Source organism: Cottoperca gobio, chromosome 8 (assembly GCF_900634415.1).
Source record: "Cottoperca gobio chromosome 8, fCotGob3.1, whole genome shotgun sequence".
NCBI lineage: Eukaryota > Metazoa > Chordata > Actinopteri > Perciformes > Bovichtidae > Cottoperca > Cottoperca gobio.
The window spans coordinates 2783203-2811167 of record NC_041362.1 but is presented as its reverse complement, the minus strand read 5'-3'; the positions used below and the strand labels follow the sequence as shown (position 1 = coordinate 2811167).

The 27965-nt window shown below is 42.1% G+C and overlaps 1 protein-coding gene and 1 non-coding gene across 8 annotated transcripts; one reads left to right on the top strand and one right to left on the bottom strand.

Annotated features, from left to right (window-relative positions):
• Positions 1-89: 89 nt before the first annotated feature.
• On the bottom strand, positions 90-22359 carry axin1 (axin 1). 7 transcript variants are annotated; one of them, XM_029438634.1, is made up of 12 exons: positions 22268-22359; positions 16693-16878; positions 11294-12256; positions 7093-7233; positions 6206-6302; positions 5223-5360; positions 2525-3027; positions 2185-2349; positions 1778-1972; positions 1580-1687; positions 830-979; positions 90-702 (listed from the first exon to the last, which is right to left on the bottom strand). In XM_029438634.1, the coding sequence occupies exons 3-12, from the start codon at positions 12187-12189 to the stop codon at positions 576-578; spliced, it is 2520 nt and encodes an 839-aa protein (XP_029294494.1). In that variant the 5' UTR covers positions 12190-12256; positions 16693-16878; positions 22268-22359; the 3' UTR covers positions 90-575. The 7 variants fall into 7 exon arrangements, with proteins under 7 accessions (XP_029294494.1, XP_029294493.1, XP_029294495.1 ...); XM_029438633.1 differs by lacking the exon at positions 22268-22359 and adding an exon at positions 21409-21621; XM_029438635.1 differs by lacking the exons at positions 16693-16878; positions 22268-22359 and adding an exon at positions 14541-14732.
• A 3879-nt stretch (positions 22360-26238) lies between these two features.
• Positions 26239-26310, top strand: trnat-cgu (transfer RNA threonine (anticodon CGU)). The gene has a single exon. It is a non-coding gene; the product is annotated as a tRNA-Thr (tRNA).
• The last annotated feature ends 1655 nt before the right edge of the window (positions 26311-27965 follow it).

The following is a 27965-nucleotide window of genomic DNA, read 5'->3' as shown; positions in this document are numbered from 1 at the left end:
TTGCGTCCTACCTTGAGACAGTCAGTGGTGTATAATACAATGAAAGTGCAGCCTGTGAGTGAAGGATTAAAAGCACTAAGAAGAGCACAAACATCAGAGTCCAGAGGGCTCTAACGGTGAATAAAACAAAACACAAATCAGCCCTAAAAAGAAAAAAGGATTTGATCGTCTTCCACAGACGCTCCTGCGTCAGTAGGATTGAAAATGAGCATTTTAAATACTTAAATAGATATAAAATTCTGTTATCTTTCAACACAAACTGTACACATCTGGTACCAATACATATAAAAATGACACGTGTGGTTACTTTAGAAAGGGCACCCTCTGATACATCATATCAAAAATATGTAGCTTTAGTAGCACTTTTGTTCTTCGTCATCTCGTCAACTTCACAATGCTACATCACACGAGGTCGCCTCCTTCCAGCCCGACGTCACTGCAGTGGTGCAAGTCGTCCACTGTGACCACCGCGTCGACGCACGTCTCCTGCACCCCCCCCCCCGTCTTCCCGTGCTCCTCCAGTCTCCCCCCTAAAACACTTCCTCTTCACCATCCAGTCGCCTCCGGGTCCATCTTCAATCAATTTTTTCAACTTTCCCGATAATCTTCTCCTCAAAGATTGGCAAGATGGCGTCATCTTCACGTACCTCTTCAAACACCACCCCGCAGTCAAACTCGTCGCTCACCTTCTTGAAATAATACCTGGGGGGGAAAAAAAAGAGCGTTGAGTTACAGGCAATAGTTTTAATGCAAGAATAAATCCAGATGTTTGTTATGATGCATCTCTCCAGTTACGTCCATCGACATCAAACATCTCCAGAGATCTCACCTGTAATTTCCTTTCTTTGTTAGCAGTTCTTTGAACTGGCCCAGTGTGACGACCCTCCCTCTGACGGACGTCCTGTACGGGATCAGCTCCTCGCAGAAGTAATACGCCACCGTGATGTTGTCACACGGCGGCTTTTTAGTGGCTTTGTATCTGCAGATAGAAAAGACAGAAACATATTCACAAACGTTCCCAGATCCCGATAAGAAGCAAAGTATGTCGTCTATAGAGGTGTCAAAACAAAATACTGGTAAACATCTGAAGGCTTCTTCTCCGTCTACAGCGGAGGTTTGCATCCAGTGACACTGTGATGCGTTCAAGTTCAGTCAGAATCATCTGTTCAAATGCAATAATCATTTAATTAGTGTGTTTTATGCAAATAACTAGTATAGGTAACAAAGTCAAACACTTTAGAATGTCTAAATGTTAAAATTACTTTTTGGGGCAGTGGTGAAAGAAATTATGACGGAGCCCAATATGGAAAATGTAGCCCCCCCCCCTGTCTATAATCCTAACATCTGGCCTGGTCGTGATCCAGACACACACCGAGTCCTGAACCCCGGGACTCACAGGTCAGACCGGGGGCTTCACTCGCCTTTCATCTGCCTCGGACACAGTTCCCCTCCAGATGGTAAGTTCCCATCTGAGCCAGTTAAACATCAAACATCTCCCTCATACGGCTGCCACGTCTGTTATAGATGCTTTAAACATTGTTCAATGTGCACAATGCCATTATGAAAACAGGACACGTACTCGGGCTGGGAGAGCTCGCTGTCAGAGACGGCGGGCACCACGCTGAGCGGAGGGAACAGTGCAGGCCTGACTGCGGTGCGACCCCTCTGGATCACCTCCATCACATACCTGAGGGACCCAACAACAGCGGTTACACGCAGACCCGAAGAAGCACACACACATGCTGATGAACCGGACAGATGTCCTCCGTGCACTTACCTCTGCTTGGGTTGGACAGTTCCAGACTTAATCTTCTCCTCCTCAAGGCGGCGACGCACCTCCTCCAGCTGGATGAGGGGGCTGGGAGCTGGATTTGGGGGCATCGTGGGATCCTGGATGAAAGGGTGAGACGGCTGAACGTTGTTCCGCAGCTGAGCCTCATGGCCTGTCGTCCTCTTGGACCCAGTGGTGCTCCTAAAATGTGAAGTCATCACTTTTTTAAATATCAACAATCAAACTAAACAAAGAAAAAAATGTTCCCCTCTTCATCCCTGGTCAGTGCTCTCACACACACACACACACACACACACACACACACACACACACACACACAGCGGAATCGGACAAGAAAATTGCAATGGGTGCATCTTTACTCTTAACCAAAAGTGTTAGCGGGCATCACTGACCCGTATGGACTCCTCTTATGTTGAACCATTTCTTTCTGTCCCTCCATCAGCCACAAGAGGATCTTCTGGTTTTTCTCCATCTCCTCTGCAGGCGCTGGACCGTCATAAGGCCGCACTTCCTCGCCTTTCTTGAACAACCTTTTACACTGTGTGCCAGCTTTGCTACTGAACAGAAGAAGAAGCAGAAGCAGAAGAAGAAGAAGAAGAAGAAGAAGAAGAAGAAGAAGAAAGAAAAGAAGCAGAAGCAGAAGAAGAAGGATGAGGAGGAGGAGAAGAAGAAGAAAGTGGTAAACATTTTGGGTGCATTACGAGAAAGAGCTGCAGGAGTTTTGGTGCGTACCTGTACCCTGTATGCTCCGTGGGGTTGGACCCCATGCCGTCCGCGTAGCTGCGAGACTTGGACCCGTAGTGACTCGTCTCTGCGCTGAAGGGAAAGCCGCCGGCCTCCACCTGCTCTTTGGGCTTCCCGGCGGCTGCGTGGTGGACGTAGTGCACGTGTTTGTGGTGGTACAGGTGGCCGGCGTCTCCCTTGACGCCGTGCCTGAATGGATGTTTGCCCTGCGTAAGTCCCGCCCCTTTGCCCCCTGGGACAGCGTCTGGCGAGCGTGACTTGGGAGAGTGGCGGCCTGTGCCTGGTGACTGGCAGCCTGGCGTCTTCATGACCCGCTGCACGTGGTCATCCAGGATGCTCTCAGGGTTCTCCTCGTGAGCGTCTCTCACAACAGGACCGCTGTAGGTGTTGTCGGCGTAGCGCGAGTTGAAGTTCTGCGGATAAGCACCGGGGGGGAACCTGTGACTGGATAGTGCGGTGGCTATGGACATGACTTCATCTCCTTCCTCTTCCTTCAGAACAAAAACACACAACGCATTCATCAACCGACAAATCCAGGGTTTAAAGATCTGCAGCACATGACATCGCTTTGATCAAACTAACAATAGAACAATATACAAATGCATTTTAACAGCGTCCTTGTGTTTTCTTCAGGGTGCCTACACGCTTCTGGTTTCAACCTGCAGGTGGCAGATGTTCCCCGTGTGTTAATACGAGTCTGCTCATTCTCACTGCAGAGCTTTGGAGACAAAGTAAGAAGAACAACAGCATCAGTCAGAGTGACGGGACCAAATCCCTCTGACAGAGTCTGCCTATTGCTGCAGGCGTTCACACAGTCGCTCTGTGGGTGTGTGTGTGTGTGTGTGTGTGTGTGGGTGTGTGTGTAACATAGCTCATCAGCTCATTCTGGCTCATTAACTTTGGGTTGGAAACTGAAATGTTGATTAATTTGCACGTTCACTGGTGAGAAAATGAGAAATAAATTAAACCCTAAACTAAATATTAGTTGCACATTTGACACACAGTTGTCATCTCGTTAAATATTTTGAATACAAAACTGTCACGTAACACACAGCGTCAACGTGTGTAAAATACATCCTGCAGTGTTCCCCGTCGAGACAAATCACTTTCGTTGTTCAGCCAGCGCCCAAACTTTTATGCAGTTATGTTAATAATTCAACAAATTCAGAATTTCAGCAATATTGTAAAAGATGGCAAATATTTCTTTGCCATGTTTTCCATAATTGATGCGTCTTCATATCTCTGCATTCATATCCAGATATCTGCGTCAGCTGAACCCCGTGGCAGGTACTCACGACATCTTCATTATCCCACCTGCTCCCTCGCTTCCTCGGCAAACAGCCGGCGTTTGACATTCTGCAAGTTAGCTTAGCTGGCGGACGGGGATTCACTGATAACAGTCCACAGTAGCTCATTTATACAACACTCTGCTATCTTGTTAACACTAAATAAATATACAATTCAGTCACGCGATGACCTTCCTGCTCACGGGACTCTGTGCCATTGTTTACTTTCCTGCAGCGGTCATCATTTCATTCTCAGCAGACCGTGTGCCGAGAGCTGTGGAGCCCCTCCCTCGCAGCAATAATGATGGCCATGCCACGTGCATAATAACAATAGCAATTTTATTACCTCTGATATTGCGGTTAAAAGCTAAACTCTTTTTGTCTGGATGCTCTCTGGAGTACCACTCGACGAAGCAAACCTGGAGCTGTGCGACGGCAGCTTCTCTCCTCTCGTCCGCCTTGAGACTTAAGTACTTGGGTTGGTGTACTGAGGGAGATTCCGTTTGTGGTCGCGGCAAAACATTTCATCACCGATCAAGCGACATCAAACAGGCGACACGCTGTTCCCGGCTTACAAGTGGCCCGAGTGTGCAGGTGCTCCATCTGATTCATGGACAGAGCCAGATCGCTGACAGGCCAAGGATGGAAATCTCCAAGTGATTCATAATGGGGGGGTTTTATTCCCCATTCAAATAGCTGGCCTCATTAATTTCATTAAGGCCAGACGGATTTAAGTCGCCTTTGTTTTCTGAAAACTTTAAGCCCGGCGGCCAGACACACACACACACACACACACACACACACACACACACACACACACACACACACACACACACACACACACACACACACACACACACACACACACACACACACACACACACCTTCTTCTTCTCTCTCACATTACTGACAGTCTGCTTTTCAATACTCCATCTATGGTCGTAGTTTGTTCTCTTATTAAAGTAAATCAAAGTTATTCAGGTGTGTCCTTTGAAATGGAGACATGAGGATTTATAACCAGTGTGAGAATATAAAACTATAGCAGGATTTAAAACCGGCTCTTATTTATTTCCTTTCAGTCATTTTTCAACCAAAATGCGAAATATTCTGTGATTCCAGTCAAATGTGAAGATTTGCTGCTTTTTTCTTTAGTGTGTGTGAAAGTTAACGGATTATCTTTAGGTTGTTGTTTTGTTCTGTTCTGTGAATCTGAAGATACCGCATGTCACCAGAAGCCATTTTGGCCTCGTATGAACCTGAAACAAACATTTTCCTTCCCTGCATCACTTTATATAAGGTCAGAGGTCAACGTATCTCCTCAGTGTTGAACCAAACGAAGACAACAATGGATCCGCTTGTGCTTTAACTTAAAAACAGCAGAAAAATAAAAGTGAACCCACCAATCGTACTCTCTTCAGCCGCTCCTCCAGCTTCTCCTGAGCCTCCCGCTCCCTCAGAACGCCCTCCAGCCTGCTGATCAGCTCTGCAGCAAACCTCTCCGGCTCCACGTGGATATCCTTTGGGATCCGGTTTGTGCGCTGCGGGAAGAAATGTGGAAGTGTAAAGCTCTCCCTTTCATTTCATGTCAGCACCTTGACCCTTTACGTCGTTTGGTGTGAAGCAGGGAACGAGTCGAGTGTTGAGCATCAGAAGAAAATGTGCGTTTTACAATTTAAAAAGGTATTATGGGATATGAGACGTCGTGTTGGAAATATAAACGATTGTGTAAAAAAATGTTGTTGTACATTAAGGAGAACGAAGAATTAACCTTTGTTATAAACACTGCTAATGTTTTGGGGGAAATAAACCCTCTCCTGTCATCTTAATGAGACACGAGTGACATTTATTTCCTCTCCTAACAGCACGAGTGCATTCGTTCAAACTGATTTGGGAGCAGTTCTTTAAAGACACACCAGCCCCGTCAGCTTTCTTATTGCCACTGAAGTCAAGTCGTGATTCATTTGTTGGGGCAGGGAAACGTGAGAGTTATGCTTTAGGGATTTGTGCTCTACCACACAGTCAATTCATGCATCCTAATAGGACGCTACGTGTGGAGTTTTAATTTGACTCTTTACTCCGAGGCCTAATTAGGGCCACGGTCTTCCTACCGAGAGACGGCGTAAGCTGCGGAGGGAGGCGTCGGGCTGTCACAGGGGAGGATTCACGTCTGCTAGGCTTCAGCGCTCACAGCTTAGGAGAGCATCACGCTACATTTAGACAGCCTTCTCTTTCACCATCAGCTATTCTTACACACCATCACAGGCACTGCGACACTGCAGAGCTTAAATATGCACGTCTCCGATGGTTGCAGCTGAGAGGAATGAGGCAGACAGTTCAGGAGAGGTGTGGAGGCAGAAAGTGAGAGAAGCCATGAATAACTCACTGGAATATGAGGTAGTGGCACTCGCCCATTTGCTTTGGCACTTTCGTGCATCTCCCGGCGATGCTGTTTGCGGTATCTGTAGGGTGGAACCCCATCTCTGGAATTAACAACAAAGACATTTTTCATAAAACATCCTCATGAATAAACAACACAAGGTAGCTTTGAAGTTTTGATTATCAGTGCATCCTCGCAGGCTCATTGTGCCCGTCCTGCACCACAAGTGGTCCGGCTGATTACAGTTACATGTTAACACATCCATCAGTCTTGTAAGTCCATGTGGTTTTGGTCACGCTGGGTTTCACGCTCTCCTGTGCTGGAAGCTCTGGACCAATTAGCTGATAACTGCCTCTAATCCATTCGGCTTCAAACACACTTTTTTTTTTTTGTCCAGTTGTGCAAAGCTTTGAAGTTTCTTTGGCATAATTCCCCAGTGCCATCGCTTCACCTAGAAAATATTATTTTTTAAATCTTCTTACAGCGGCACACGCCTGGTCTGCACACTGAACTGAAATACAAGTCCTGCTCAAAAGGGACTTTGGTCCCCTAACAAAGTTAGACACATTCTGCTTACTGTGAAGAATCCCTTTGGAAACGTTCAGTCGGTTCGTGTTTTCATTTCTCTACACTCCGACACCAGTTCATGTCTTCTCAGAGCGAGTTACAGGATTCCTAATTAGCATTAGAGATCAATTCTGACGGCTTTCACTGCTTTGGCTAACGAGCAGATGGGGCATTAGTTGCTCTGATCTTTAAGGTCGAGTTAAAACTGACAAGAAGAGTAAACCCGTCCGTCTCTGAAACTCCCATAATGCAGCCTGGCGTCGCCTGTGTGACCTGCTACTACGTGGAGCGTTAAACGTGTGTGTGAGGGATGAGAAAATACGTACACGCTGCTGTCGGTGAGGGAAATTGTGTCGGTGTTGCTGGACAGACTCTGCTGCTCACTGTCGTTGGTGCTGGTGGCGGGCGCCAGAGCGAAGCCAGTGTTGACATAGTACGGGTTGATGGGCTCCCGACATGCTGCGTGCCTTGATAAGGAAAAGGAAGTAATACAGGAAATATTTACCACAATTGATCATAACGTGCATCACACAGCTTTTAGGTACTGAGTAACGGCACAGTCCTGTTAGACTCACACACACACACACACATCACACACATCCCAATATCAACATGAAGCACACGACCTCATTACCCAGCCCCCATAATGCACCACTGCCTGCAATTTGTCCACCTTTCAGCCACTTCCTGAAACTCCTCGTGCTTCCGTTCGGCATAATGAGCCTTTTTCACGGAAGACATTTTGACTTTGTCAGAGTGGGAGACGCACAGGTGTAAATAAGAAAATGAATGGCGGCTGGATTCCATTTAGACTTCAGGGTTCTTGGTGTTGTGCACGCCGGCTCAATGTCGCTCTCACTTGAATGGAACGCAGCCAGCGTTATTGTTATTAGTGACACGTGTGCTTTCTCTACGATTACAAGTCAAAATGTCGGCCGCTTTTTTAACAGCCTTCGCGAACACGGCGAATTCAATACCCGAGTATTGAGCGATGCTCTTATTTTGAAGCACAGCCTTCAAGAGCAGAGTCGACTGCGAAGCTTCATTTGTCAGCCTTCTACTTTCTCAGGCATTGACTTTGCTGAACGCACTTCTCGCAGGGCTTTGTACACATGAATTAAAGATGTTAGGCATCATCTCTTTTTATTCAAATTGGAATTCCCTGAAGCTTTCTCCCCGTTTGGAATGCAGCAGCTCGCAGAGTTCAGGAGGAAACCTTTGTGACCGACTGGTTTTCATTAGCATCTACATTCAGCAACGGCGAATAATTACAGGTCGGGGGAAGAAAAGGAAAAAAAAGGTGCAGTCGACAGAAGAATGAGCTTTAAGTTGTGATCACATGTGGAAACGTTTGTGATGAGAAGGGACGACGAGGAAGAAGCAGGAGGCCAGAAACATCAATGATAACAGCGCAGTAAATGGTTCAGGGTTTTTTAATCCTTATTTGTGTATAATATCCATAAAAAACAATATACTGCAATAAAAGAATCAGGTTTCCCCATCCGATGAATATCTTTCGTCAAACATGCATTTCTGAAGGACACTAGTAATGGCGTCCTCAGTTGCCCTCAAAACCTCCACGTGCAGCTTCCCTTCTCTTGATCCCGTCTTCCTCTCAGTTTAACAGAAAAGACACGCAAAGATATCTTATACAGAATAACATGTGTTATTTCCATTACTGAGAATCATTATTCCACGTTTGTCTCGACTTCTCTCCAGCAGATCGTCTTTACTTTCATTAAGAAGACAAAGACGGCGAAGCCTTCAAAGTGCACAGCGAGAACAAAACGTCACGTCTCAGAAGCTCCCCGAACATTAATGCACGTCGAGGTCATTCTCTTTCAAGTCACTTTGATTTCTTAAAGCTGATCTGAAAGACTGCTTAATGTCTTGTTGTTGCTCGTCTCTGAAGGAACGAGACTGCACTGACCCGACGGCTGCAGCTAAAAAGGCTTTTTAAAATAAAGCGTCTCTTTCTGTTGCAGCTTGATTGCTGAAATAATGATGTGAAAAAACACCCAAAACAGTGTTTTTTACGCTCCAATTCAAACCCTAGTTTTCACTTGTTCTTGTATCTTTGAGGAGATTTCAAGCAAGAACATTGATCTGCAACGAAAACTGCCTTCGGTTATGTTTCCCTAAGAAGCCAAACAAACACAAACAGTCGGTTCATCTCGCTTTCTGCACATATCAACGGGGGAAAAGCTGCACGCTGAAACTGAAGAGCGTAATGAGAAAGTAGAACGGAAGCAGGTCGATGGCAGGTCTCCGTCTAGTTGTTTTAACGGGGCAGATTGGTTCCTGTGTGTCCAGAGTTTGTCGTCACACAGACGGTCTTATCTGGAACGTATTGTCTGTCTGTCAGCTGATGTGAATTCCTGTCCCTCCTCACAACGCTGGAGCTGCAGCAGTTAGAGGTCAAACATGGGAAGGGTTCGTCTTTAAATGCAACAACATGTCTGCAAACAACAGCAGCACACATTAGGATCGGAAATCCCCCTTTTCTGCAATAACACAGATAAATAGTGCTCCTTCCCAAACACACAGTCACATGTTGCTTTTACTGCGAGTGGCCTTAATCCTGAAGATGTAACCGTATGACGCAATCAGCTTTAAATGTAAATCAGCAGTTCCCCTGTTTTCTGTAAGATCTTCCGTTGTTACACTTTCATGTGCACTTAGAACCGTAAGCATGTCACTAACGCTGAGACACTTTGCATTCGTGTAGCGTGATTACATGTTTGTTACGCCGCAGGATCACAACAAGTCCGCAGAGTGAACAAACATCCGCAGTCACATTCCTCCGAGCCTTTTAGAGTCCATCGGAGTCTGCGCTCTGAAAAGAATTAAGCCCGGCTTTAGCCCCAAACTCATTTTAGAATTGGGACGAATTTGTGCCAGATGGGTTGTCATTAGACGTGTAGATGGGGGGGGGGGGGGGGGTCACAACACCAGATTCATTTCCCTGAGATCCTGTAGTGAGCTGCGATATAAACCTTCCCCTCAGAACATACTTCAGAATGTCTCCAACCTTTGCTCTTCAGTGAACACGGTTGAGGACGCAGCCATCTTATTTTAATGTATTCGAGTCGTCACGACTGAGCGGCGGTGTTTACGTTTGGTGTTAGCAGCTTATTGATCCGAACAGCGTGAGCAGGAGAGTTGCAGAAACACTGATTACAACGTGTGAATTAACAAAAACGTACAAGATCAATACAAACAGTGTGGGATTCAGGCTTCAGGCTTCAGGCAGATTCAAAGCGATGCAAACAGCTAATCAGCGTTTCCGTGCAAGCGCACCTCCTTCCTAAACATTCAAACAGAGCTTCAACATGAGGAACGTGAAGAACACGTCTGATCCCCTCACACAACATCACTCGTCACACGTGGACCTTACTCACAACACAGCTATAGATCATCATCCCTCCTGCAGGTGTTACTAGCAACACTAACGATGGCTGTTAATTATATTACATCAGCATGCTCAACGCCCTGAAACTGAAGCGTTCGACCATCGTTAATGGGATCATTCACACCTGTGCTGTTCCTACTGCGACACGTCAACGCGTCCGCTGGGACAAAAGCTTCATACATGTTACATTCAGATGAATAAAATAAATTAAAGCTTCTGCTCTTAACTAACGGCGCGATGCAATAATTAGTAGAAACATTTACACCTCAGACTTTAAATAGCCCGTCATGCCACAGTCAGCAAATGTGCAAAATATGCAAAGTGCCGACATTAGTTTAAAAACGGATCTGCAAGAATCACTAATGGCCACAAAATGCAAACAAGTCATTAAAAGGAGACGCAACAGAAAAGCAGCAGCAGGTCATCTCAGCATTAATGCCACTGCGGCAAAAACACAACTGGACAAGTCCAGCCTTATTATTATTATTATTATTATTATTATTATTATTATTACGCATCAAAGTGACTCAAAACTGAAGTTTCTCACAATCGGCACGTTTGACAGATTGGAACATCTGGGGTATCGAGTTACTTCAATTACAGGGACATAAAACACTCCTTTTGTATAGATTCTGACACAATGTATGAAATATGATGCATTTACACCTTTTTTAAGGAGCACATTGTCTTTAATCCACAGCAAATGTGCATATTAATGTATGTTACAGTAACTATAATGTTGCAATGTGTTTCTTCTTGAACAGCTGTCAAATCAACACAACACAGAGGAATAAATGACCCTATGAACCTCCTGTCCAATGGGAACACAGGATTCCTGCAGTACCTGCACAAGAAAACCCAAAGAACACCACTTCAAACTTCTAAACAAGTTCACTTCTACCACCTCTGACGCTTCCTCAACACCAAAGTGTAAACGCAGCGTCTTCCTCTCAGCTGTCTCTCGTGCTACACTCAGACTCTTTTTCATCTCAAACTTCAAGCGGCGTTCGTGGTACTGTGGGGTTTCAGGTTTATTTCTAATTCAGCACTTTTGCAGAGAAAAGCTGAGGAGTTAGAGCTGAAGTGAAGCTTTCTAGATTGCGGGGAGGATTTACCTGTACTCGTGGCTGTCCTGGAATCTGGCGTTGCTGGCAACCCGCTGCGGCGCCGTCTCCATCAGCAGCTTCTGAGTAAGCCGGTGGCTCGGCGTGGGGTCGCACTCTGGCTGCTCCTCTGGCTCCGGGTCACATCTCCATTCTTCATCTTCGTTTAAAGTCTGTAAATACCCCGACAGCCCCTTTCCGTTCCCCGAAACAGAGCTGTGATCGCTGAACAGCTTAGGGCTCTCTCCTCCGGTCCGCGTGTATTCCAAATATATGTCAGACTTAAGGAATAAGGGATAGGTGTTGTCCTCCATCATCGTCTGTATCTCAGTCTGAGCCTGGTCAAACATCGCAGGATCAATGTGAAGCTTCATCACGCAGTCTTTGATGAACGACTTGGTAGCCGGTTTAATCTGTCGGGAAACAATCCCATTGTTGTCCAGGATGTACTTCTTATAGATCGCTTTCGCCAGTTTGACCTTCTTCTCCTCGTTTCCCTCGTTCGCTTCAAGTTTGCGGAAGCCGCTGCATGCAAACCAGAAGTCCAACAGATCCCCACACTCCTCCTGCTTGAGGAACGTCCTAAACAGATGGATGCCATCTTGGTCATCCAGGAGGGAGTGGAGCGATTCGGCCCACTTTAAGTAGGGCGGTGTAGGGGAAGCGCTCCCCTCCGGCTCGTAGCCCAGGTCCAAGTCAGGTCGCCTGGGTGTAGCCACAGACGCTTCACATTTGAGGCTCTCGTTCTTTGAGGAGAAGCAGACGTTGCCGTACTGGCGTCCATCGCTGCACACCAGCTCACCTTCTTCCCCTGGGACTGGAGGTCGAGGAGCATCCTCAGTGAAGCCGCCTCCCAGGTCTGCTAAGTAGTCCCTTTTGTCGCTTATGCTCATAGTCCCAGCATCCATAAACCACGTCCCCGTAGAGCCCACGCTGCACAACTATTAGATCCAGACCTCTACTTATAAAAAGCTCCTGCAAAGGGGGGAGAAAGAAATAAATGAGACACAGCTTCATCAATGAAATCCAAAGGTAGAATAAAATATTATGCAGCAATGAGTTAACACCAAGTACAAGCTGACAAAAGGTTGATCGATAATGTGCCATACGCCTGGTTACAGGACGATTAGTACCTCTTAGGGAATTGTGCACAGCTCGCATGTTCATCATATCTTTATGAAAAAAACTCATGTGGCCACTTTCCAGCTGAACATTAACATTAATGCACATTCTGCGGAAATCCAGAGGATTCCTAAATGTGAGACGAGCTACCGAAGAGCTCTCAAACCAGAGAGTTTGCTCTACGCTCTGCCGTTTACACAATACGAGGAATTCATAGTACAGTGAACTTACATTTGAATCAGGGAATCAATGCAATACAATAACTGTGGACATTTAGTGATGCAATCAAGTCAACAAGCGATAAGACGCTGCAAAAATACACTGCAAAAGAATCCCATGCACTCTATCTGTGACTGCATATTCTGCATAACATCTGCAAGCCTAAGCAGAAAGTGAAAGCTTTAAGTCATTTGGCTTATAAAGTGGTTTGATAGTCTATAATTGTGCCGTACTGAATCACATCGAGAGTTATGTGGGAGTGTTGTGGTAATCCAAGCCAAGAGTCGTGGCTTCAGTGCCGCCTGGCCCTGAAGGCAGCGATCTACAAGGCAGTACTATGAATATGGTGTAGTGTTAATGTAGTGTGCAGTAATATCCTCTGATTTATATGCATAGTGCAGTATCATTAGCTTTCACAGCTACTCCAGTTACATCCACAGAGATTTACAGTATGAACTCAAGAATGAAGCAGTACTGCGTGATCATTTATTGATCCTTGGATCATATTCCCTCTGTATTACATTCCCCAGCTATTACAATGCAGAGTCAGCTGCAGAAAAGCGCATGTAATGATTTTCTTTTTAAAGGGTTGAATATCTCGTTCAAGGACACGTCATGGTCCTCATTGTGCCTGAGCTTTCCTGCAGAGCAAAGAGTAGCAACGCGTACATCTCCACCTCCACTGACTGCACGTGCAGCTCATAATAAAGCTTCCCAGATACAGTGTCACAAACCATTTTTAGTGTCAATTCCCTGATGTAGCCACAGCGCAGAAGAAAAAAAGAGCCAATTTTCTCCGACTGTTTAAAAATCACACATTTGTGCAGCAGCCAATGTTTGACAGATGAGAGCAGGACAACATGTGTTGACCAGGGATGGCTCAAATCCTATTTATAGCTCTGTGCACTTGCTCTAATGGCTTAGGGATTAAAAAATAAATCGTGTAAAAAGTAGATTTGTAATTGCAGAAAGAAAGAAAAAGGCTGACAGCTGGGTTTACTCGAGCTGTGATTTCTAAAGAAATGTTATTAATGGTTGCCATCACGTTCCCTTTAGGGCACACCCACTCTCCTGTCTTCTCCAATACTGCTACAAATCATGTTCCTGATTGAACAAAGACAGAACTGGCCAACAGTGGCTGTTCTCTGCACAACCCTGAAGTGTGAGCAGCACGTGCACTGTGCACTGTGCACGAGGCCAGGTGTGCAGGTCTGAAGAATGATAAGCAGAGAAAAGGTGTGTTGTTGGAACACAAACACGTTGCATGCATGGTGTATCAATGCGAAGCATCTTGTGGTGAGACTAGCAGTCGTCTTGCTACCTGTGTGTAACGATGCATCGGCGCGAGACATGTTCGCTTAGCGCATTGATATTGAAATTAACGGTTGTGCGGTCACAGGTGTGTGGCTTCACAGGGATATTTAGGCGTCATTTCAACCGGGTAGACCCGAGTTAAGGAATATCCTTTTTTATTCTGAAACTGTGTCCGTTTGTTCCTCTTCTTCTTCTTTTTTTGTTGTTGAAGTAAGCCTCTCATCACATTCATGTCTTGGCCTCTCCAGAATGAGCAGAACAGCAGCGGCGAGTGGGGGAGGGGAGCGAGAAACAAACTCCGTACACACACACACACACACACACACACAGGCCTTTCAGCAGCCGACTGACAAGTGCACAACTTTGTCACACTATTCACCTATTAATATCTGTACTGTGTCCGCTAACAGCTGCTAAACTAAACGAACAAGAGGGCGACCGCAAACACCCCCCCCCCCCCCCCTCTCCCTCCCGTCAGACACAGAGGGAATCCCACACCAATTTCCGAATAGATTTACAACCAGCAAAGCGATGGCACATATCTCCCGACTACCGCAATCCCAATCTGTGAGCTGAGGGGAGGAGAGAGAAAAGTGACATATACTTCACCGGTGGAAATCTTCTTGCTGCTTTCGGGTGCATCGGGCATGTGGACCGGCACCAGCCCCCGCCAACAGTGTCATAGTTGCGAATCGCAAGACTTTAAAAATAACAAAGAAAAGAGTCCGCTCTCCGCCTCTCCATGACTGTCTCTCCCTGTGTGTGCGGAGCTGAGGCTCACACAGCAGAGGATGCACAGCGCCTCGCCCGTTCACTACACACATTACCACTGTTTAGTTTGATACATGTGGTACACTGTCTCCCTCTCTCTCAGAATTAAAAAAAAACCATCTTGATAATTTCCCTTTCTTGCTTTTTGGCTTTCTAATACATACTGACATAATATTCAATCAATAGAAGAAAGTATTGTTTTTTAATTTACCTAATTCTCAAACCTCTATTGTGGTCAATACGTTAAATACACCTATTAATTGCAATCTCAATATAGGCATTTTATATTGTTTATAAGCTGTATATAAAGAATGAAGATGTTTATACTAATGCAAATTAAATGATTGATCATGTAACAATAAAGGTGATCTCCAGAAAAGTATTTCATGTCCAAACACTCGCTGGACCCGCAGGACAACATTGATGCAGCAGAGGCAGAGTTCTGCTTTTTTTTTTTTTTATCCCTAGTGTGGGTCAAGCTCCACTGCAAATCCTACATTTCCCACAATGCAACTCAAAAGCGCCTGAAAACATGATTCATCAGTTATTGTTTTCAGACTTTAGACAGCTCCCTCACAGAAGATACTGTGAAACTGTTAACGTGACGGGAAGCTAATGAGTACAATCTGTCAAGTGCTCCTTTAAAAAGTCCTACATTTCATTAAGACCATGCGACTTCACTGCGTTACATGGGTTACTGAAGGGGGCTGTAATCAGGAAAATGATCTTACCATGGCACAACATTTACCTTTACTGTTAGGTGATGCATTCAGGTGACCTTTGTCATAACTTTTATCACTGGGAAGTTTCACTAGAACAGCTGATAGCTGGTAAACTTAAGGAAGCTCCATGATACCTGAGATTGTGTTGTTTTTACTTCAACACATAACGAGCAACAAGTCTACCCACCTGTCTCTAACGCAACATGCACGATGGTGTCTGGTTTACAACACACACACACACACACACACACACACACACACACCGCAGTGACCTTGCATGACCACTTGAACACAAACAGTTAGGATGCATTTAATGTAACAACAGAGGATGTTTCCTAGCTGCTAATGTTGCCTTGGAGATACATTTGTTCATGTTTTGGTGTGTTTATGAATATAACCAATACATATCTAGTCAAAACCAAACTAAGCAGTGACCTATATCTTCTGTATAAACACTGTAGTGTTACAAAGAGCCACCAACATGCCACTCTGCACCATCAGACACGATGCACATCTTTATTTGGACTGTTCTGGCTGAGAACATGTCACACAGAAGTGCAATAATGTGCCTTTTATACGTAGTTACAACTCACGCTGATGCTTTGAGAAAGACATGCGTCAATGTGTCTCCACAGAACGTTTTGCAGCCCTGTTAGATGCACTTGATTGTGTCATTACTTTGTGACTTTAAAGTACAAAGACTAAAGGATAGACCAAACGCAGCAGTAATGGCTTTCATGCTAGGAAATCATTTAGCAGTCACACGGTTTTACTGAGTCTAAGATGAAAGGCTGACGGGACACCATAAAAACATAAACTCATTTGATTATGTAATTACATCAAACCGTTTCAGAGCTCCAGAAAGAGAAGGAATATATATTTCACACCCTGTCTCCTCATATCATCTGAATTGCCTGCTCAAAAGCTAGAATTTGTTAAAGTGTGCAGCGTACACAGTACTTACAATATTTATGCCAGCGAGATAATACATGAAAAAGACCGAACACACTTCAGCTTCCTGGAGGCAAAATTGATTTTGGAGAGCAACAATTTAAGCACACTGACACTCAAACACTTTCACAGAATCGATTATTTTATCTACTATTCTTTTTTCTTAAAACATACAGTAGATATGAGCTCGCTTCCACTAGAACATCTTGACAATGTTTCAGAACCTCACAATGAAGATATGATCCAAAGCAGATCCCATGAAGATGAATGGTAGAGAAAATGCTGATTTATATGCAGATAAACATGATTTACCGTGCGTTTGATTGTCTTCCTCACACATCCTCCAGCAGTAAATCCATTTACGAAGTGTTCCATTGCATTATCATTCAACACATCGGGCTGCAGTAACGGTAGCCTCCCTCTCATCACCTTGACACGAGAAGGCCTGGTCGAATCAGAACGTCGCCATGACAGTTTGTCTTTGCCATCCATCTGTTCCTGAAGAAGAAGAACTGTGTGTTAGGTCTGCTTTCATACACAGAAAATAATATTTAGGAACTACTCTATGGTTTTATTATTGCAATGGTTGATATATATATATATATAATTATTTAATATTATATATTATTTATATACTGTATATATATATATATATATAAATAAATTATATATATATATAAATAAATTATATATATATATAAATAAATTATATATATATATATATATATAAATAAATTATATATATATATAATTATTTAATATTATATATATTATTTATATAATGTGTGTATATATATATAAATAAATAATATATATTTATATATATAAATAATGAAATAATATACAGTATATATATATATACTGTATATATGAATAAATAATATATAAATCAATTATATATATATATATAATTGATTTATATATTATATATATATATATACACACACTGTATATATATTATTTAATTATTTAATATTATATATATATTATTTATATATATATATATTATTTATATATATATATTATTTATATATATATATATATATATATACACAGTATATAAATAATATATATAATATTAAATAATTAAATAATATATATACAGTATATATAATTGTATTCATCATTCTTACATTCAAACATGACGCTTGTCTGCCAAGCAATTGTCATTACAAAGGTAACAGATCCTTTGGCTTTGATCCAGCCCTTTATATTATATTTATATTATATATTTTTAATATCCGTTCTACAACAGCATGTGACACAGAACAACATGCAGGATGAGTTGATTGCACAGCAGTATACTTTCTGTTTAGCAACACAGAAGGCATACTGATGGAGACTAAGTGTGCCGTTTAATGCCACTACTTTATCTGTGACATCTGGTGAGATGCAACACGTAGAGTCCCACTGTTCACAGTTTACAGCTTTGAGATTCAGGCGTCTGGACCCATCGTGAAGTCAGCAGCAAAACTTAATACGACACGACTAATTGAAGAGCAGGCACGTCACATATCAAGTTAAAGTTTACACAGCATCTTCTGCAGCCCATCCAAGCTTTTCTGCTAAAGCAATGCTGGATTACCAGCATCAAAACAGTAGTCAGACCCTGGCACGATCAAACGGAGGGCAGCACTGATGAGGAGAAATAAGAAAAGGGAACACGTACATGAGACAGCTGGTGCGGGGCGTTCAGATCAGTTCCTCCACTTTTATCTTATTTAATCAAAAGAAAAAGGACCGTGGAAACTAAAAGACAAACAGCCTTTAAAACAGATCGAGACCCCTGATGTGACCGCACATCAGTCGACGCTGATCAAAAGCAGAGTCTGATGCTGACACATGGAATTGTGTTGATTTCTTTTTTTAAACTTCTCCAAAGGTATATGTAATAGTTGATCTATTGTAATGTTTCCCCCTCTGTGGCCAACGGGGCATCTGCTGAACTGTGCTGGATGCAACATCCTGCAGCATCCTGCAGCATCCTGCAGCATCCTGCAGCATCCTGCACACAGCTTGTTTCAAAACTGCAGCAAACTGATTTACTTTTAGGACATTTGGTCTTTTTTTCATCATTAATCATCATTATTGTGGATCTGGTTCATATATTCAGTGTTGGGGAATAACTCGCAGAGATGTCGACTCAAGTCGTTGTGACTTGGACTTAAAGACTCGTGACTTGACTTCAAACTTGTCTGTGTTCATTTTAGTTTAAATATTAGATATTACAAATGTTGTCATTGTCAGTCCAGCTGCTGCTCGTCGTCGTCGTGACAGGGAGGGAATATTCTTTTTATTGAGATAAAATTAAGAAACAATCTTTTATAAAAAGATTTGTTTGTTTACATTTATTTCACTGAATATTAAGAATTATAATACAAATTAAATTCATGAATTGACTGAGTCTGGTAACTAAACTACACAATAAATGTAATTGTAATTACTAAGAATTATTATATAACAGTTACTAAAGGCCCTGTCACACGTCTCCGTATGACAGAAACGTGTGTCGGCGTATACGAACATTTGTCAGAGTCCAAATACGTCCAACTTTTCATCGGATCGGAAAAGTGAACGTATACAGATACACATGTCTAACCTGTTGATAGCGCATCAGTTACTAATACAAAATGTATCAGACGAATGCCCAACGAATGCATAACGTATACAAGAATATGGCGTATACAAAATATCGGTAACACGCAGGTTTACGTAGATATAAGGTATAAGTAGTATTCGTTAAGAGCAGGCGGTGTTACGCTGGGGTGCGTTGTTGAACGCTGATGTTTTGAGCATGTTCAGAATTACCGGACGTACCCGACGTGTGCTTCATAAGATATGCAGACGTTACGTTACGTTAGACATACGTGAGTACGGAATACGTACGTGAATACTTACCTACGTAAATACAGTACGTGAATACTTACCTACGTAAATATAGTACGTAAATACTTACCTACGTAAATATAGTACGTGAATACTTACCTACGTAAATATAGTACGTAAATATAGTACGTAAATACCTACGTGACTACGTTAGAGGTACGTTAGATATAGGCTACGTCGGCTGACTGTGAATCCTACAGCCAGTTTATTGATAACGAGTGGATACCCTATTCCTACCCGATGTTAAGATGATGCCTGACGACGGAGTAACTTATTAAACGTGTTTCTACAGTACAGCTAGCGTTCAGCATGTTAGCCGTTCTCCATCATCAGCATGACGTGAACCAATGGCACTTTTCCAGCTCCGTTGTCCAGACGCTCTGATACGTTTTAAATAAGTAAGTGATACGCTATCAATGTTTGACATACGTATAATTATTCGTTATGTGTTCGTTATGTATACATCAGCCACAACACCGCGGTGGAAAAGTTGGACGTATTTGGATGTTTCTACCATACGGAGCTGTGGGACGGGGCCGTGTGTCTGGCGTGTTCGGCGTGTCGTCTGCGTCCTTCAAACGATCACAACTTACCCTTAATTTATATCAACGTATTGCCGATATTTCGTATGACAGGGCCTTCAGTTTAAATGATATTGAAGAACGTTTAATAAACGCTTGACGGTAATCAGAGTACTGTTGCTTTTCAGCTTTAATGCCCAGTTCAAAACATTTGTTAGAAAAGTACTTAAAAAGTAATCAAATGTAAGATACACAGTAATACAAACATTTGATCTTTTTAACAGAGTAACTAGTGAAGGTAACCTTCCACACCCTGCATACGTTTACCATCAGTGATCTACCAGGATTATTATTAATAACATGTTCAGTCCAGAGACAGCTTTGAGGACTCATTTTACAATCGTTAATATACGATCAAGTCATGTGTGGTCACTCTCCCGAACATTTGCAGTAAACTGAAGAAGTATTTCAGTAAAGCACCAGGAGTCTGGTCTGTTTGTAAATCACCAGAAACATCTGGAAGAAGAAATGCTCTTCTCTTCCTGATTTCTGATTACAGAAAAATGTTTCTTATTTAAAATATTTCCAAGCATCCTGCTGCAGTGAAGTGTTACCAGAGGACAACTTAATGTCTTCCAACTGGCTCCTTTCAGTGGTCTTTTGTTCCACCTGTCAGTGTGGATTTACACTCCCTAGTATAGGCCTTGGCTGGAACAGGCTTATCTCTGTTGAAGACTCTCTGATGAACAAAAGCCCATTAAGACGTGTAAATGAAAGCTCCCATTCTGACTGCACACAATAGATCTATTTCTTTTCTTTCTTTCTTTTTTTTAAATTGGCAGTCTTCAAAGAATTCAATAAAAGTTAAGAAGAACAAAAGAAACAACACAACAAGACTGGACATATTTCAAAAGCCTCAGAAGTAAGAATGGGAAACATACACAAGGTTTAAAACGAGACACTTGAAAGCGTTGATGTGATTAACCGAGTTATTATAGAAAAGAGGGTTTTAATAAACATTTGGCAGGCATGTTAAAGTTATCCAATGTGTGTTTTAAGTTCTGAAATGAAAGAGTAATATCAAAAGACTGTCAGAAAATGTATTCTGGAGTCCTGCTGACGTCCTTTGTCCTGACTGAATATATCATGACTAACAAGCCTTGGAGTGGATTAGCCACAGAGGATTGAGCAATTTTCAGACTTGAATTTATTTTGCTGGATATTAAAGCTCACAGAGCAGCATATTCCCACAAGAAGGGGGAAAATCTTATTTTAAAAAAAGGCCCATATTTCCTATGGTGATATAATACAAAGACATACATCCGTAACCATGTTCCAAACGGCGAGAGAACAATGTCAGACATCTGCTGGCTTAAAAATGTTTTAATTTAAGCGTTCAGTCTACTTCAGCAGTCTGGTCATGGGATGCACATTCACCGGTCAAATCAAATGATGTGCTTCGTGTTTGATGCGAGGGAGGACACAACATGACCAGTGTGGCACCGAGATGAAAAACGATAACAGACATAATAGAGCGATAAACAGTACAATGGAAAGTAACCGGTGACCGTAGTTTTCATCCTCAGAGATTGAAAAGCAGACATCATACCTGCTGGTTTACCTTACTGTGAGGTTCGTGGTTTTGTTGTGTTGAATCGCAGACAACTCCCACCGCTTTTCTGTGGATCGAGTATTGTCCTTCGTAGTCTGCAGTAAAGACTGCCGCCATCTTTAATCACAACAGAGTCCATCTGTCGATGGTTCTTCCCTTTCTACGCTCTCTTTCTCTGTTCCAACCCTCTCTGTTTGTTGTGGGGGGTTCTTATTTTCCATCCAACATCAAACCACCATATCGACAGGCTCACGGGCCGCCCAGCAGGGGGGCAGCTTGAACATGCTGCATTGGCTGTTGTCCTTTTCCAAGCCGCAGATTAACTGACCACATTTATTTCTCTCACTGGCAAAAAAATGATTTCAGCTCTCAGGCCTTTGATTTCAACAAGCCTGGTCTCAAAGCTCCTCCATGATTGTCCCTGAACGCATCGTTTCCTCAGATGTTCTGTTTGATGAGATTGGGAGCTCTTTGATTGAGGCCACATCTGCACAACTACATCATTTATGGCTGATTCTGATGATCTCAACCACAACTATTTATTTTCCATTTCCAGCTGTTCCATCATATGCAACGCAAAAATAAATGACATCTTCCTTTCAAGCAAAGCTCAGCTGGAATTCTTTGATCTCACCAACACTAAATGTAACCTGAGCAGCCTCTGACTACATGTATAAGTACACAAGCAGACTGTCTGCATCCATCCAACTAATGCATTTCATTTAAAGTGACACTTCCTTTTCCCCCCTCACTGCGTTCAGAACCTGAATGCAAAGGCGTATCTTGTTTAATGTCACTGTCTTATTCCGCCAAACTCTTTCAACGAACAATAACAGGAGTTGAATTTCAAAATGGTAGATGCTCTCACCTTCCTCTCCTGCTGTGTGGCTCGTCGGATCTCGTTTCTGTGGTCCGCCATGACTGGGCGCAGTCCCCTGCCTGCCACTCTGCAATACTTTCTCACACTCATGAACCTGTTTCTGATTCTTACTAGTGTGTTGCTGAAAGATGAGCATCTTTACTTTATATCGCAGCTTCAGCCGTGCGACCCTATTGGAGGAAACAAGGACCAGATGATTGTCTGCACATCGTATCGTAGCTATGGTAACAGACCCAACAGGAATGAGTGATGTGCACCTAATTGCTCCGTAAACACATGAAACAAAAATTAAGTCAAATCCAATTAGTTTCTTAGACATTGAACTGCATCACAAAGTTATATTTTATTAAATCTATCTTCTGTATGAAGTTGTGAAACCAGCCCAGTGGAGGCAGAGAAAGGGAGAAAGATGGATGAACAGAGAGGGGGGGGGGAGAGATGATATTGCCTTTGTTATGTAGCTTTATCAGCTGCTTACCTTTCAACTGGATTTCACACTCGCATGTCTGCGTGTAGCCAGGGTCACATCCAGCACACCCTTCTCACAATGACCACTTCTCTCCTCACGCTGCAGCAGCAAACACACACACACACACACACACACACACACACACACACACACACACACACACACACACACACACACACACACACACACACACACACACACACATGCTGTTGGCTGCTACTCACATTTGCCTGGATTGAGATGCATTTAAAACACATATTACTTCCAGATTGTAAAGTGTCAGCGCTCTGTACGAACATGCAGGTGAGTTAATATAAAAAAACAAACGGTATTTGGATTAAATAAAACAAGATGCAGAAGAGTAGCAGGAATAAGATTATAAGACATCTCAGGATAAAAATCCCAGAGGGATGTCTTCATCAAAACCTCTTATAACTGATAACGAAGGATGCCTGATATGTTATTCAGATGGAGAGCAGGGACGTGTTTTATGTTGTACAGTATTATAGCAAATGTCCTACTACAATATTGCTTTTTATAAATCCTTAATTATAGTTCATAGGGTTAGTAATGTATACAGGAAATGAGCTAAAGTAACCACGAGCAGTCCTGTAGCAAAACCTTCCACTAAACAGATTCGCAGTTTATTGAAATATATTATTAATAGTTAAGATGGTGTGTTACTCTTATCGCTAGAAGAAAATAGGTGCGCTTGGATATGTTTTAATGTATTTACTCCTTATGATATTAAGCTGAATATCGTTGAGTTGACTGACAAGCTTTGGGAAACACTGCTTGAAATATTTCACTGTTTTCTGACGTTTTATTGACCAAAACTAATCTATTAATCAATTAATTTAGTAACTAATATGTATCAAACCACCACGCACAACCGTGTCCCTTTACTATAAACTATTAAAGGCATAGTTCGACCACTTCCATGTTTGTACGCTAGTTTAGTGCAAAGACTGGGGACAGGCCTGGCTCTGTGCAGCACCTCTAAAGCTCACTAACATGTTGTATCTTCTTTATTTAAAAATAATAATAATAATAATAATAATAATAACAATAATAATAATAATAATAATAATAATAATAATAATAATAATAATAATAATAATAATAATAATAATAATCTTTATTTGTATAGCACCTTTCATACAAGAATTGCAGCCCAAAGTGCTTCACAGCAAAAACATAACAATTAGTACAAGATTAGACAGAATAAAAGCATTTACAGTCCAATAATCACAGTGTTGATGTACATGAGTCTGAAGTACCATTATAAATATAGCAGAATTAAAATAATATAAAATAGCAGAATTAAAATAATATAAAATAGCAGATAAAATATTATAAAATAGCAGAATTAAAATAATATAAAATAGCAGAATTAAAATAATATAAAATAGCAGAATTAAAATAGTATAAAATAAAATATATAAATCATGCCTAGTTTCCGTATCTGTGCCGTACTTAATGACCCTACTGCCGGGAAATCACATTCATTACACCATACTTGTAAATGTTTTAAACTATCAGAGCCATATAATACGTACATAAAAAGTGTAAAAACAACAAGTTGCAGGTTTTACTGCGGGGTTATGTGCCGAACTTCTTGGGCGGGAAGTTGACAAAGTTATGGATCTCTCAGGATGTAAGGAAAACAATTTTTGGATCTCAAAGCGATTTGAATTGGACTTTACCTGCTGAGGCTAAAGATGGTATGTTGTCAGCACTGAAACATTTCCTCATTAGCTGCCTGTGAATATTATGTATGTTGTCCATATTGTATTTCACATTCAATAATCATATCAACTCATGCTTAGAGAAATATGGAGGCTTGCTAGATTTGTGCAGCACATCGTTTTGCTGGATCAGAATCCAGACATAGAAAATGTACTCGAGTCTCCCTCGCTTCGACAAATGTGTCTGTTAAACAAAGAAAAATATATATTCCTACATATTCAGGGCACAGGGGTATTCTGGCAGAAGCACAGCAAAATATGATGATTTTTCAAAGCAATTGACTGATAAATAATTAAATAGATTTCCACAGTAATACTTCTTATTCTCTCAGGGAGTGAGCTGCTTGCTGTTCCCCACATGGACATAAAATGCTCCAGATCCATGTGAGTTTGTGATGTTGCAGGGGTTTATGATGATACTAAAAAATAAAAAAGCAGAGCAGCTAAAAGAATCAATTCTATGTGACATTATAAAATAAACTATAATCACCTCCAGTAATTTAAAACCAAACTCAAGGATGCTTATCTGTTTTATCACCGATGGTTTCATTTTGCTCCATAAAGTTTCATTTTAAGAGCAATTCATATATTTTAGGGAACAGTTTCGAACAGATGGAACAATTAAGCATGACTGGACTTTCGGGGAAACGGTCAGATTTCAAGGTGCTCTGAATTAAACCTACACGCTCAGTGGGTTATTCAGGAGAAGCCCCCTCTTTTGGTCTGTGCGCTGACGACTTGCTGTAAGCAGGTCAAGGTGATTTTCACTGCTAACTCACTCCCAATGGAAATGAGTCTTATTCATTTTTCACACAGCTTCTAGGATATCTGATCCAAAAAAAAAAAAGAGAAAAGAAGCCCCTCAGGCGAGCATTCATCTTTGATGTTTTGAAAAGAAAGACAGTGAAAAGCTGCAGTCTGTGCTTCATGCATATTGTATTGCTCAGAAAAGAATTACAAGCAGCCTACTGGTTCTCATAGTTATTAGCTATGCATGCTCAATCTTACAAAATGTATTGACCGTACTGCAGTTTGGATATTAATGGTGCCCATTATGTTGACCCCCTGACCTTTTCTTTAGCACCACTGCTAGTAAGCAGTAGCTAAATCCTCTTCTACTATTAACCTTGTAGAAAATGAAATGAGTACATCGAAATGCATTCAAACGTAGATTAAATTCTCCATTTTGCAAATCTTCTGTATTGTAACATTTTCCTTTATTACCAACCTCAGGAAACTACACCTAAGATTCCAAAAATGGCATCTTCTGTGATATCCCATGCTACACTTTTCTATCGTGGATGTCCATCTTTATTCCAGCCTGTAGGTAGCGTTAGCGTGGTTTAGGTGGTCAGCAATTCAATCAGTTAATGTTTTTTTCACAAATAATGAACAGTAAAGACTGTAAAGAGCAGCCTTTGTCGTGCTTCCTAACAGTGGAAGTGTAGCAGAGACAGAGACAGTGGAGCAGAGACCTCTGCTTGCTGAAATCTGTCAAAGATGGAGATGCATGTTGTTCACACGTGAAAGATAACAGCCTCCCCTTGTGGCCGAAGCACAGCAATACATGTATACAGGCAGCGTATCTCAGCAGCTCACTTCCTGTTTATGTAGGAGGGAGGAAGGCGAGCCTCGGTGCGACGTAAAGGACAATAGTTAGTCCACTGGAACCAACACCTGTATAAGTAAACAGGAGTGGTAATCGCTCTACAAAAAAGGTTCCGGACATGGTTTTCAGCGCAGGCGCGGTGGCCAAGTGGTAAGGCGTCGGTCTCGTAAACCGAAGATCGCGGGTTCGAACCCCGTCCGTGCCTTTTGAAACCATGAATCCGATCCTTCAAGATGTACTGAAGTCGGTGTTTTGAAAGGTGCATCGTAACATCACACGTTGTGTCTGCTTCCACCAGCAAAGTCGAAATTCTGTCAAGAACAATATGTCCCAAATTGTAGCACATTAGCACTAACTCCGTGAATGACAGACATGGCCTGTATATTCCTCTCTTTAGTTTCCTTCCATCAGTCTGCTCTTATATTGTCATTTTACCTGATACACATACATTTTTACTCACTTGTTTGGTTTCTGTCAACCATTCATATCCAAATCAGATGAATGGGTTAGTGCAGCAAAAGCACTAACCCACTCAGGATGAGCTTGATGCACGGAAAGGCCCAGTGCAGTCATTAAACACAAAATGAAGTCTTATTCTTAAACTGAGAACTGAATTTCAGCCATGCAGGCAGATAATGTGAATAGAATCAGGGTCAAAGGACGGAGGGTGTCATCTGCTGTATGCTTGTACAATTGTGTGTTTGCATTTAGTGATATAAGCCTACAAGTGTGAACTTTAATAAGCCATTAACCTTGTTTGTGTGTTATTGACATGATCATTTAAAGGGAAAGAAAGGCAACATGTGACAGTATGTCCTCCAGACAGCCTGCAACACAGTGACTATGTTTTAAACAAACAGCTGATTGCAGGTAAACCCACCTGCTCAAGTTTTCATTTACATTTACAAACAGTTTGTTTGTGCATTGTTCAGAATGACATCAAATGTAATTTAATGATGTTTATTCAATTAAGTCTCGTCTAAAAATATGTTTTCATTTATACGCTCCACGCTGCAGCATCAATGATTCATATCTGCTCCACGCTGTAGCGTATCATCACGGCCCATCCGTTGGAGTGACCCTTCGTGAACAGACGCATGATGATAGGACGGAAACAACTGGAAGCTACTGCGGTTGTTGTTGTTTTCTAAAAGAAAAACCTCAGTCAACAACATCCAAAGCACAACACGGGTCCGACCTCCAGACTGCCATCACTGTGAGGTGAAACGCTGCATTTAGCACACAAATCAGAACCTCTGATGAGAGAGGAATGCACATAAAAGTAAATATATACGTATATCACACTGTAGTGGAAATTAAGTTTCCTCCAACAAGATTAGGAAAGCAATTATCAGGACACTTCTAAATAGTTTCTCCTTTCACACCTGCTGTTTAAACTCCACACATAGCAACAGAATACGTATCTGCATTCCTTGTGTTTTTAATGATCAAACTCTTACTGCCTCTTGCTTGTGTTTTGTGCACAGGTAGAGGCTGTATGGAAAAAGATCTGCCCTTCCAATTAGGAGACAACACAATGCAGGAAATGTGCCGTCCTACGCAAAACAACATATGCCTCCAAAGTTGGAGCTAATTGGACGGATGGGGTCACGACAGTTCAAACTTCTTCACCTTCGTCTTCTTTTCATATCATTTGAAGCAATTTGCTGATATTTCTCCTGTTCTGCTTCCTTTCTCCAAACAAATCATAAAACACTGCAAATTCTGCCCCCGGTGGAATCTGTAGGTAGTGACAGATGACGCCCACATCATTCTGTATAAAATAATAAAATAAACTTCCCCCTTTGTATGTTCATAGAATATTAAAAGTACATTATTATTTATTTGCACAGTAACTTT